Genomic DNA, 11,857 nt, shown 5'->3' with positions numbered 1-11,857 from the left:
GACTTTCCAGGCTTTGGGTATTATTTTCTAAACCATCCAAAAAGACAGTCCCATATATAATGTGTTACATAAATGAAGCCTAGGAGTTACTGGTGTATACACTACAGTCACTTTTTTCAGGAAAGGACAGTTGGTCTGTTAACTGGAGTTAATAAAAAACATGCTTCAATCTGAGAAATTCGGAAAAGAGTGTTCAAAACAGGATGATTTCCTTCTTTGGAACCATGAACCCCTCACAATCAGCCTCTCTGTATTTTAAAACTAATTGTTATGTAGGGAGGAAAGACTGCAAGCTTCCCGCGTCTGATCTAAAAAAATGAGCTAGAGAAAATTAAGTTTCATCCTTTATTTCAGTAAGAATTAAACTGCAAAGTACAATGGGAAGAAGGCTACTAGCATAACCATGCAGGCATAGAACCACCCAATAGTAGAATTTACTTAGAAATAGTTCAGTTCTCAACCACAAGTCAGTCATTTCCCTTCAGTACTCTCTTAGGTAAGGAAGGAAGCAAATGAAGATTTCCTGCATGCAGGAGACGTCACATCCATAAATGTCACAGGGTATACAGCATAGCTTCATTTTTCCAGTGACTGGAGTCTGGCTCCTATTGTTTGCACATTGAGCACACTGGGCTTATTTGTGAAAGGATGCCACTGGCCTTGGATACTGGGGTTATCAGTATGGAAAGGTTTTCGGATACGAATGATTTCTAGGCCAGACTGGTTAGCCATCTTTTGGACAATATCTGCAATCTCTTCTGCAGTCTTGCTGGTTAAAGGCTCCTCCTTCACAGTTCCATTCACTAGAAAGAAAATTTGTTTAAAACCTTGTTCAATCTTAGAAGACACATTTGTCTGGCTAGCTTGGGTTTCCAATTCCTCAATCTCTATAATTTTATGTTTTAATGGTGTAAATTAGCTTGTTCAGAATTTCCAATGAAGATAGTCATTTCTACTTAATTATTCTATCAAGATGGTCTGAGACTGATATTTTTTCCTTGCAGGGTCAAAAGACCTGCTGCCTTAGAATACTAGGAGTTCCAATCTCAATACATCTGGGTGTCAACTTGTAAAACGTTTCCATGGCTATTATCAAGTTGACATAAAAAAGAAAAGGGAGGAGAATGCCATGCATACCTTTGACCAGAGTCAGGTCTCATATTTCTACAGCTAACGTGTGAAATGCACACATTCATAGCCTGCCACAGCACCTTGTTGGTGGATGTGATTTATGATACAGACTGAAGGGAGGGGATACAAGTTCAGGTGCCATAAAGTGGAATCAGTTTCGGCTCCGCAGAAGAACATGCCAAAATGTTGATCCTAATAAATGAATGGATTTCTTTTGAACTTTGTCTCAAGGCTCGTAAATTAATTAGGTCATCTTTTGGAAACTTCACACTGGGGACTGTCATATTGGGGATAGTTTTAGATAGAATAAACAGTTATAGATAGAAGTCAAGTTTTTACTGCTGACTGTTTGGCAAGAAAATGAAGGTATCTGTGCTTACATAATCTTATTAAAAGAACACCCATGTATTGGATATATGAAAGTAGATAACAAAAAAATTAACTAAGTTTTATAATTAGTAAGTAGTAATTTATAACTACTTATTTATAGATAGTTATGTTAAATAAATAATTGATAAGGGCAATAAGGTATACATATATTTTGGTTTGATGAGAAGAAAATAGATATAACAGTAATGGAATTTTTGTTAACCAATATTAATTATAACAACTAACAATGGAATGATAAGGATAAGGGATACAGTTAATTATATATATATATATATATATATATATATATATATATATATGTATATGTATATGTATATGTATATGTATATGTATATGTATATGTATATGTATATGTATATGTATATGTATATGTATATGTATATGTATATGTATATGTATATGTATATGATGTATATGTATATGTATATGTATATATATGTATATATATGTATATATATATGTACTATCATAACAAAAGGAACCTGGACACAAATTGTAAACAGTGATTTGGGGTGGGGGGTGGGGAAAAGGGCTTAATTCTAATTGTTTAGAATATGTTATAAAGGTTTAAGGCTATTGGATGACTCTGTAATAATTAATGAAATGCCATTAGGTGGTTGTGTTTTTAACTATGGATTATTCTAGGCAAAAGGACACTAAAACAATTTCAGTCAAATGAGAACTATGATATGTTGAAAGTAAGACTCATTAAGAACTTTGACATTTGATATGAATGTAAGTAATGACTGTGGAAGAGATGCGCAACAGCTAATTGTAACCAAGTGACACACTTTCTACAAGATGCAATGTAAGATGATTATTTTTGTGTGTGTGTTTAACAAAAAATTTTAAAAAATGTAAAAAAAAGAACACCCATGTGATTAATTTATTCATTTTGTTTTCCATATTTATAATCTTTCTGTCCACACAAGCTTAACATAACACTCACATTTTCACTGAAACAATTAGATCACGCCAACTGAAAAGGTTTGGCTAAATAGAAAACTATGTTTTAAGCGGGAGCTGAGTACATCTCCTAAAAGACTTTAAATCTTAGGAGCAGATTTCTTGGTTAATGGCAGTAAAAAAACAGATTATACTCTTTTTGGTTTTATTCAGTATTACATTCCATACTCACAGTATTCAGCAACCAATGTGGGGATCCTGCAGTTCTTTGGGTTTACATAAACCACAATCCCAGGGTTCTGCCTTGCAAAATCCACTATCTTTTCTTCAACATATTCTCTACAACCAGACAAAAAATATTTGCATTGAGGTGTTTTAAAAAATACACTTAAATCAAGTGAGGGATTACACTGCTGAAGCAATGAAGTCTACTTGGACATAGAACTTTTCTATAAAATTATTTTGATTGGAGAAGTCACTTAGAACAAAAGTCCCCCAAGTCCACTTCTTTTCCAAAATAGGTGGAAATAGGCATTTCCAAATGTTTTGCATGCAATGATGCCAAGGAGACCCGAGTGATATTATGCATCTCATGGTATCAGAGTACAAATGAACCAAAGTATATAAATATCATTTGTTTAAAAAAAACATGTACCAGGGTGCCTATGTTTGGAGTAAGCATTCCACAAGTTTGTACAGACTTAACAGTGCAAATAATCTACTGAATATTAGACTGTCTAGCCTTTATTTGTGAATTCTAACCACAATTGTTTAATCCTGCCTTTACAGAAAGTACTTTTAATTGCTGTCTGAAAATAGATTGGGTTGAATGAAGAACAGAATATAGCAATATTGCCCAGTTCTATTACATCCTTGGACCAAAGGGATTACTTTGGATGGTAATATTAAAACAAAAATAGGGAGGGAGAAAAGCAAGTGAACGGAATAAGTGAAATACATATACAATTAACTGGAGTCATGGCTCAGCCATTGTGGCACAAAAGGGAGACCAGGTCTTCTCCTTCTTGTTCCTAAGAAGCTAGGCAAACATCAGGAAGGAGGAAGCAAATGAAAGAGTTGGAAGGGACCTTGGAGATTTTCTAGTCCTGCTCAAGGAAGAAACCCTATATAGCATTCCAGTCAAATGTTTGTCCAATCTCTTCTTAAAAACCTCCAATGTTGGGGTACTCACAAGTTCTGGAGGCAAGCTGTTCCACTGATTAATTGTTCTAACTGTCAGGAAATTTCTCCTTAGTTCTAGGTTGCTTCTCTCCTTGATTAGTTTCCACCCATTGCTTCTTGTTCTACCTTCAGGTGCTTTGGAGAATAGCTTGACTCCCTCTTCTTTGTGGGTAGATATTGGAACACTGCTATCATGTCTCCCCTAGTCCTTCTTTTCATTAAACTAGACATACCCAGTTCCTGCAACCGTTTTTCATATGTTTTAGCCCCCAGTTCCCTAACCGTCTTTCTTCTCTCACTTAACACCTGCGCTGCTTAACAATGAATTCGGACGCTTCCGAAGCCTGCAGAGAGACGGCCCCAGCTGGCCCGCTTGCTGCAACGCCTCTCTCTCCCCACCTGGCGCCCAGCGAGTTGGACATGTGTTGGCTGACCGTCAGGGTGATTCGCTGCAGCTGACACACGTAGCGGCCCACGCCATTCCGCAAGACACTAGCCAAGAAACGGCTCGCGGTGCCGCGGCCGGTCATCGTCGTTGGCAACGCGACGCGTACAGGAACTCGGAAGCGGAACAGGAAGCGAAGCAGGAAGCAAATACGGAATCGGCGCCGCTCTAGCATACAGTCTCTCTGTGCCCGTGGAACAGCAATTGCTTTTAAAGCCGCCTCCCCCTTTTCTGCGAGATAAGAACTCGCAAGAAATATAGAGATATTCCATCTTCGCGAGAGTGGGGAGGGGTGATAGATGGGTGGGTGGGTGGATAGAAGGAAGGAAGAGGGGGAGGGAGGGAGAAAGAAAGAAAGAATAGTAGGGGCGTGCATAAGCGCACCAGCATGCCTAACGTCCCAGTTCCCATTTATTTGTGCTCTTTATCTATGTTTATTCTTATTCCTGTTATCTTGTACATGAGTGACAAACTAACTAAATAAATAAATCATTGGGGCGTCAGCATCTATTTAAAAATTGCAATGTGGACCCAGTTTGTGTGATGCACCAACAGAAATAGCCAGGAAGGCTTTGCGTGTTCGGCTGAGGTTAGGTTACGACGGTCTTTATAAGGCTGCAAAAACAGCCAGATGTACCAAGAACTCCCACTCTTGGTTGCCGCCCTTGAATTTCTGCACTTTGGGCTTGAAAGCCAGAAAACTCTCCTGCAACGAGATGAGCAGGGAGGGATGTATATCAGTTGTATTTTATGTGTATTATCTCTATGGAGGAAAGTCCGTATGTTCCGCCAAGCCGGTCTTTGTTTCCGGGTTGGTCCTTCTCCCGCCCCCGCAGCCGCTCTCGGAAGCGATGGATTTAAAGGAAGGTCATGGCGCGCTTTCTGCAGCTGCACGTGGGAAGCCGATGCCCTGATCCGGAGCTGCAGGCTGCGGCCGGAGGGGAGGCTTTGTAGACGTCGGGAGAGCGGCGGGGATGGGGATGTGGGCTGCAGCTCCACCGCAAGCTGGAAGGAGGGCAGCGGTATAGGAGGTTCTTGCAATATAAGAAAGGCAGGGCGCCTGCTTCTCGGAGGGAAAACAAGGTGCTTCCCGCGGGACTGTTAAGGCATTTAGGAGACGGCACTGCAGGGTCGTAGAGCGAGGAGGTCCCACCCTATGAGGCTGCTCAGAGGACGGGGATCCCGGACGTAGGAAAAAATGTTTTCGGTGACGTCACGGCTCCTTTTACGTCACCGGCGCCTTCCAGGTAAATGGATGCTTGTTGGGAGCTCTCCTTGCAAGCACTACAAGCAGGAGAAGCTTCCACCGGTGCAGGACCCGATTCCTCCTGCCTCGGTCACAGAGATCCGGCAGTACCTCAAAACGCAGAAAATCCCCTTTCACGATGGCTACAGTTGCATTCACGTGCCCAGTATTTTTGTGCGGGATAAACAGCAGCACCGCCATAGTTACAGCCTCTTTATTGATAAGACCACGGGCCAGTTTATCTGCACGGACACCCTGGTCGAAGGTAATTGGCAAGACTTCCAGGCCAACGTAGAGCTGCAGGATAAAGGACTAACGTTAAGCGACAGGCACAGTATTAACGAGCAACATGACCAAAGTGGAGAGGATGCTAGGCACATATGGGACCGAGCCTTGCCTCTTTGGCAATTGCTGGATGAACAGGAGACAAAAGAAGTCAAGGCTACATTTGGCATTTCCTGCGTGTCGAATACCACTCTCAAACACTTTGGGGTGCGTTTTCTTCGGACTGCTCAAGCATTGGTCTTCCCATGGTTCAGTCCTTCTGGCACTAGCTTGAAGGGATTGAAGCTCCTCAGAGTTGAGCCCCAAGGAGACCGAATGCACCATGTGGAGGATATGTTGCCTCGTCCCAATGCCTATCACAATCTCTTTGGTTTGCCTCGGATCAGTCGGCGTGATACAGAAGTAGTGTTGACTGGCCGAGAGTTGGATGCTCTGGTGTTGCAACAAGTGACTGGTTTACCCACCTTGGCTCTGCCTCGTGGGATTTCTTGTCTTCCCCCAGCCTTACTTCCCTACTTAGAACAGTTTAAAAGGATCACATTATGGTTAGGAGAAGATCTCCGGTCCTGGGAATCTGCTAAACATTTTGCACGTAAGCTGAATCCTAAGCGTTGTTATTTGGTGCGACCTAGTGACCAGCAGCTTCGACCTTTAGAGGCTTTTAGCAGTGGTATGAACCTTACTAAGATTCTACGCTCAGCTTTGCCAGCTGGCCACAAATCTATAATTTCATTTTGTCAACTGCGGGAAGAGGTGTATGGGGAACTGGTCAATGTAGATCAGGTGGCCGGAGTCAAATGGGCTCGTTTTCCAGAACTCAGCAAACTTCTCAAAGGTCACCGCAAAGGAGAGCTCACTGTTTTCACAGGTGAGTATATATTTTATTTACTTATGTATTTATTCATATCCTGCTTTTATTATTTGCTCCTTGGTCCAAAGTCATCTTTTCTGATGAGAGCAACTTTTGCCAAAAGCACCAAAAACTGGTTCAATGACCGTGGGATTACTGTGCTTGATTGACCTCTCCATTCTTCCTCCATACTCTGGGTCCTTGGTTTCCAAATGAGATGCAAAAGTTGCTCTCATCAGAAAAAAGGACTTTGGACCACTGTGCTTCATTAAGACCAGGGTCAACGCAGTCGTCTACCAGGAGATTTTGGAGCACTTCATGCTTCCTTCCGCAGACAAGATTTATGGGGATGCTGACTTCATTTTCCAGCTGCCCACACTGCCAAAAGCACCAAAACCTGGTTCAATGGATTACTGTGCTTGATTGCCAAGCAAACTCGCCTGACCTGAACCCCATAGAGAATCTATGGGGCATTGCCAAGAGAAAGATGAGAGACATGAGACCGAACAATGCAGAAGAGCTGAAGGCCGCTATTGAAGCATCCTGGTCTTCCATAACACTTCAGCAATGCCACAGGCTGATAGCTTCCATGCCACGCCGCATTGAGGCAGTAATTGCTGCAAAAGGGGCCCAAATCAAGTACTGAGTACATATGCATGCTTATACTTTTCAGAGGTCCGATATTGTTCTATGTATAATCCTTGTTTTATTGATTGCATTTAATCTAATGAGATGGTGGATTTGGGGTTTTCATGAGCTGTACGACATAATCATCACAATTATGACAAATCAAGGCTTGAACTATCTTGCTTTGCATGTAATGAGTCTTATTTCATATATTAGTTTCACCTTTTAAGTTGCATTACTGAAATAAATGAACTTTTGCACGATATTCTAATTTTTCAAGTTTCACCTGTAATCATTAAAATATTTGCTGGATTGTTCTTGAGTTGTTTGTCAGATTTTGGTTTATTTGTCGGACATAGGATTTGAAAACCAGTTTTCCTCAAGCTTCTCAAGATTTTCTGCTTCCATATGATATTTTTGTCTGGAGAAGCACAATTTACTTAATAAAAGTAATGATTACTAGAAGAAAAGGGAAGAGGTATTGGAGATGCCTAAAATAAATTTAACTTATTTTCTGTGCTGCATTTTCTTAAGTTAAATTGTGCATGTTTCCAATTCTGGCAAAAGTGAAGGTGAAAGTAAATGAAATTCTGACTGATTCTATATGCACTGTTCAGCAGAAGTGTCTATGGGACAGTTGATATACACCCCCAAGCATGATTTTTATTACATTACTAAATAATGGTCAAACCACTAGAAGTACTATTGTAATGGGTAAGTGGGATGTTACAGTCAATGGAGAAAATATTGTGTTGTGACATAGTTCCCCATTTACACCTACAGCCAATGTAAGTACCCATCAAAGGAAAGGGCTTGCCAGTTTGTTCCAGGTAAAACCAGATTCTACATAAATTGGATCAAACTGCCTTTCTTACTAATTGTGCTTTTGTCCTTCTGGATCAGGTCCAACAGGCAGTGGGAAGACCACCTTCATAAGTGAATATGCTCTGGATCTCTGCATGCAAGGCGTTAATACATTATGGGGCAGCTTTGAGATCCATAATGTGCGCTTGGCCAAGATCATGCTTACTCAGTTTGCCTTGGAAAAACTGGATGAGCAACTGGAAAAATATGATGAGTGGGCAGACAAGTTTGAGGATCTTCCACTTCATTTCATGACCTTCTATGGACAACAGAACATCAAGTAAAATTTGGGGTAGCAGCTTCCTACTTTGTATATAGTGGGTTATTGCTTTTTTATGAGGCAGTAGAAGTAAAACAGTGCTATAATTAATGTAATGCTGAGTTTGCAGTCTTAGTTCTGTTTAATTAGCAGCAAATAGATTATAATTCAGTAAGAAATACAGTGGTACCTCAGTATTCATTTCTAATTGGTTCTGGGAGATTCAACAAATACTAAAAATGAGAAACAAGCAGACCACGTGACTTACCATGTGACCCTTTGTTTAGCCTGGAAGTACTTTCTGATTCTCCCTTTTCCTATGTCAGTGACCTGTCCATTCTCCGCAGTCATCCCCCTTTTCCTATCACAGCATGATGAGTATTGGGACAATATTTTTGCTCAAATTCATTAAGTACCAAATTCGATGAGTTCCAAAGCAGTCAAGTACTGAAGTACCACTGAATAAGTATCCTTGAAAAAATATGTTGAAATATTTAGTAGTAAAGCCAAAGTAAGACTACATTAACTAGCTCTATGTAATGTTAGGGACACGGTGGCTCACTGGCTAAGATGCTGAGCTTATCAATCAGAAAGATTGGCAGTTCAGCAGTTTGAATCCCTAGTGCCATGTAATGGAGGGAGCTCCCGTTACTTGTCCCAGCTTCTGCCAACCTAGCAGTTCAAAAGCATGTAAAAATGCAAGGAGAAAAAATAGGAACCACCTTTTGTGGGAAGGTAACAGCATTCCATGCACCTTCGGCATTTAGTCATGCCGGCCACATGATCACAGAGACGTCTTCGGACAGCACTGGCTCTTTAGCAATAGCAATAGCAATAGCAGTAGACTTATATACCGCTTCATAGGCCTTACAGGCCTCTCTAAGCGGTTTACAGAGAGTCAGCATATTGCCCCCAACAATCTGGGTCCTCATTTTACCCACCTCGGAAGGATGGAAGGCTGAGTCAACCCTGAGCCGGTGAGATTTGAACCGCTGACCTGCTGATCTAGCAGTAGCCTGCAGTGCTGCATTTAACCACTGCGCCACCTTGGCTCAGTTGCGCCACCTTGGCTCAGTAGCTTTGTAACGGAGATGAGCACTGCCCTCTAGAGTCGGGAATGACTAGCACATATGTGTGAGGGAAACCTTTACCTTTATGTAATGTTAGTCTGGGAAAATCCCGAGATATTCTAGCATAGGTTGAGTGGAAAGTGTTACAAAGCACCCTTTGCCTAGCAAATATTGAGACTGGTCTCAAATTACACAGTGAGTACACTATTTTAAGTTAAGGCAGTTGGTTTCCCTTAGATATGCAATGTCATGTGGTTTCCTTTAATGTAGGATACAAATTGCAATGTGTAAATGAATGTTTCAGAGAAGTTCTTTAACTCCTCATTCTTTGTCCTGAATGCTATTAATGAAATTAACTTTTCCTGGGATTCTGAGGGTTTTAAGATACCTTATTTAGTCATTAACTTTATAAATGTATTTGTTACTCTGAATTAATTGAGACTGTGGACATGTTTTAATCTGCAGCAAATGTTTCTGTTTAAAAGCTCATTATTTGAACTTGGTCTGATCTCTTCCTAGGTAGGAGTGGCAGAGTAAATTAAACTCTACATGTGTGTAACTAATAATTTTTTCATCCAGGACAGTAATTGATACGATGCTCCATGCTGTGTACATGTATGATATTACTCATGTTATCATCGATAATCTCCAGTTTATGATGGGCCAGGAGCAACTCAGTGTGGACAGGTAATCCTCTCATTTCATGTTTCCTTAGCATAGAATCACAGTTTATAACATTGTTCTTTTTCTCTTGCTCAGTCCACATTTTGCAAGCTGCGTGGAGAGCCATGAAAAGAGCATGTGTAAATCCCACAATCCTGTTTCCAGTTGCTTATTCATAGTTAAACATTTGCTCAGGATTATGCCTGTTCTGACCTAAATTGACATAGCTTTTAACGCCATAACATTTCAGGGTGTGTACTAAAGAGGAGTGTTAAATATCTATTTTGTATCCGCCTATCAATTTAGTGCTATTTGCTTTCTATTTGAGAAAGAAAAACATATTTTTTCAGCTATTCATGAGTTTTTACAGTGAAGTGTTATTTATACTGCCATATTGCTGCCTAGGCTTGCTCTCCAAGACTACATTGTGGGTACCTTCCGAAAATTTGCTACAGACAACAACTGCCATGTAACACTGATCATTCATCCACGGAAGGAAGATGAAGAAAGGGAGCTGCAAACATCTTCCATTTTTGGATCTGCAAAGGTAAATCCTTCTTGATAAAAGTTTTTCCAAGGAACTAGACATATATCTACTCATCCAGCCATCCAGCCAATGAATCCTCCCATTTGCCCTGTTCTAATCATAGTGTTATTTTTCTTTATCTTTCTTGCAGGCCAGCCAAGAGGCTGACAATGTGCTGATCCTGCAGGATAGGAAATTAACAACAGGACCAGGCAGGCGCTACTTACAGGTCTCCAAGAATCGCTTTGATGGAGATGTGGGAATATTTCCCCTGGAATTCAACAAAACTTGCCTTACATTCTCTAACCCTGTCAAAAGCAAAACTAGAGTAAAGAAGGTAAAAGAGGACACCGAGGAGCCAGTTCAAAAACCTGTAGCAGCTGCTGGAGAAGTTCCAAAGAAGCAACGATCCCAGAAACAATCCAATAAGAGCACAAAAGCTGCCTTAAATGTATCACCCGATGAACCCAACAAGCCATGAGGAATTGAATTTTATTCAGAAAGGATTTGCAGCCAGCAGAATCACTGTGGTTCATTTGATTATAGGAGTAATCAGTCCAACCATATAGGCATTGGTCAAGTTCTTCTTGCTCTGTTGCAGCTCTTTTTCATTGGAACCAGTTGCAGAGGAGAACTGTGAATGGTAGCAGGGTTTATAGCACTATTTACTATTAAGAATTAATCTGAAAAGAAACTTGGATTATTTCCCTTGCCATCCAGAATAAAGAGCAGATCTAGTACGTGCAGCAGAAAGGCTCAGCTGCACATACAGTGCGTATGTGCAAGGAAGGAATTGTGTTTTTGTTAAGAGATACATAATGTCTACTTGCAACAAGGAAGGAATAATATAGCTGCAGGGAACACCAATGTAATGTAAGTTGTCTCCTGTATATACTGTATGTACATGAGGATACAGTCAAGGTTCCCTGCAAGCTAGTGTGATAAATCATGGTGTGGAATCACAAATACTGATTGAATTCTGTAGTACTAGGCACAATAATGATTGGAAAAATTAAAATTTCCAATATAAACTCCCCCCCCCCCCAAAAAGAAAAGCTGGAGAATTGTGTGATAAAATTAGAAAGATTAAAAGGGAAATGCACATACCCATGTACCTGTAAGGGGGCTATGGAAAAATCATGAAGAAAGGTATGCAGCTTTATTCAAAAAGCATTGCTATACCTTTAATGATTTCCACATTGATTTTAGTTAACATTTTGTACAGGTTCTCCTGGCTTTATTTCATGACCCAGCCTTCCAGTTTCAGTGGTTGACTGTAGGAAATTTATATTCACTTTATTTCCTGTTTAGGAAAACTTGTATTGAAAAGGAGACTTATGAGTGTCTTGTTTCCATTGTACAAGAAAAAGGAAAGCATTGTTTTTTTAAAATGATAATTGAGCATGGTAAAAG

The 11,857-nt window shown here is 40.5% G+C and overlaps 2 protein-coding genes across 2 annotated transcripts; one reads left to right on the top strand and one right to left on the bottom strand.

Moving 5' to 3' along the window:
* Nucleotides 1-331: 331 nt before the first annotated feature.
* On the bottom strand, nucleotides 332-4,182 carry MRPL43 (mitochondrial ribosomal protein L43). Its single transcript, XM_014064832.2, has 3 exons — nucleotides 4,009-4,182; nucleotides 2,660-2,766; nucleotides 332-803 (listed from the first exon to the last, which is right to left on the bottom strand). Exons 1-3 carry the CDS (start codon nucleotides 4,137-4,139, stop codon nucleotides 577-579), a joined length of 465 nt encoding a protein of 154 aa, XP_013920307.1. The 5' UTR covers nucleotides 4,140-4,182; the 3' UTR covers nucleotides 332-576.
* Nucleotides 4,183-4,962: 780 nt separating this feature from the next.
* Nucleotides 4,963-11,478, top strand: TWNK (twinkle mtDNA helicase). Its single transcript, XM_014064837.2, has 5 exons — nucleotides 4,963-6,453; nucleotides 7,966-8,206; nucleotides 9,835-9,942; nucleotides 10,324-10,465; nucleotides 10,596-11,478. Exons 1-5 carry the CDS (start codon nucleotides 5,253-5,255, stop codon nucleotides 10,923-10,925), a joined length of 2,022 nt encoding a protein of 673 aa, XP_013920312.2. The 5' UTR covers nucleotides 4,963-5,252; the 3' UTR covers nucleotides 10,926-11,478.
* Nucleotides 11,479-11,857: the final 379 nt, after the last annotated feature.

This window comes from Thamnophis sirtalis, unplaced genomic scaffold, assembly GCF_051295495.1.
Source record: "Thamnophis sirtalis isolate CommonGarterSnake01/CBP01778 unplaced genomic scaffold, rThaSir2_p1.2 scaffold_11, whole genome shotgun sequence".
In the NCBI taxonomy this organism is placed as follows: Eukaryota; Metazoa; Chordata; class Lepidosauria; order Squamata; family Natricidae; genus Thamnophis; species Thamnophis sirtalis.
The sequence above is the reverse complement of the archived record's forward strand: the minus strand, read 5'-3'. Positions and strand labels throughout refer to the sequence as shown.

Bases quoted from the DNA above. Each gene is read 5' to 3' on its own strand.
- TWNK (XM_014064837.2), top strand. From the start codon at position 5,253: ATGTTTTCGGTGACGTCACGGCTCCTTTTACGTCACCGGCGCCTTCCA. The intron at 8,207-9,834 runs GTAAAATTTGGG...TTTTTCATCCAG, and splicing joins TATGGACAACAGAACATCAA to GACAGTAATTGATACGATGC. The intron at 9,943-10,323 runs GTAATCCTCTCA...ATTGCTGCCTAG, and splicing joins GAGCAACTCAGTGTGGACAG to GCTTGCTCTCCAAGACTACA.
- MRPL43 (XM_014064832.2), bottom strand. From the start codon at position 4,139: ATGACCGGCCGCGGCACCGCGAGCCGTTTCTTGGCTAGTGTCTTGCGG. The intron at 2,767-4,008 runs GTGGGGAGAGAG...GTCTGGTTGTAG, and splicing joins TCCAACTCGCTGGGCGCCAG to AGAATATGTTGAAGAAAAGA. The intron at 804-2,659 runs GTGAGTATGGAA...TTTTCTTTCTAG, and splicing joins CACATTGGTTGCTGAATACT to TGAATGGAACTGTGAAGGAG.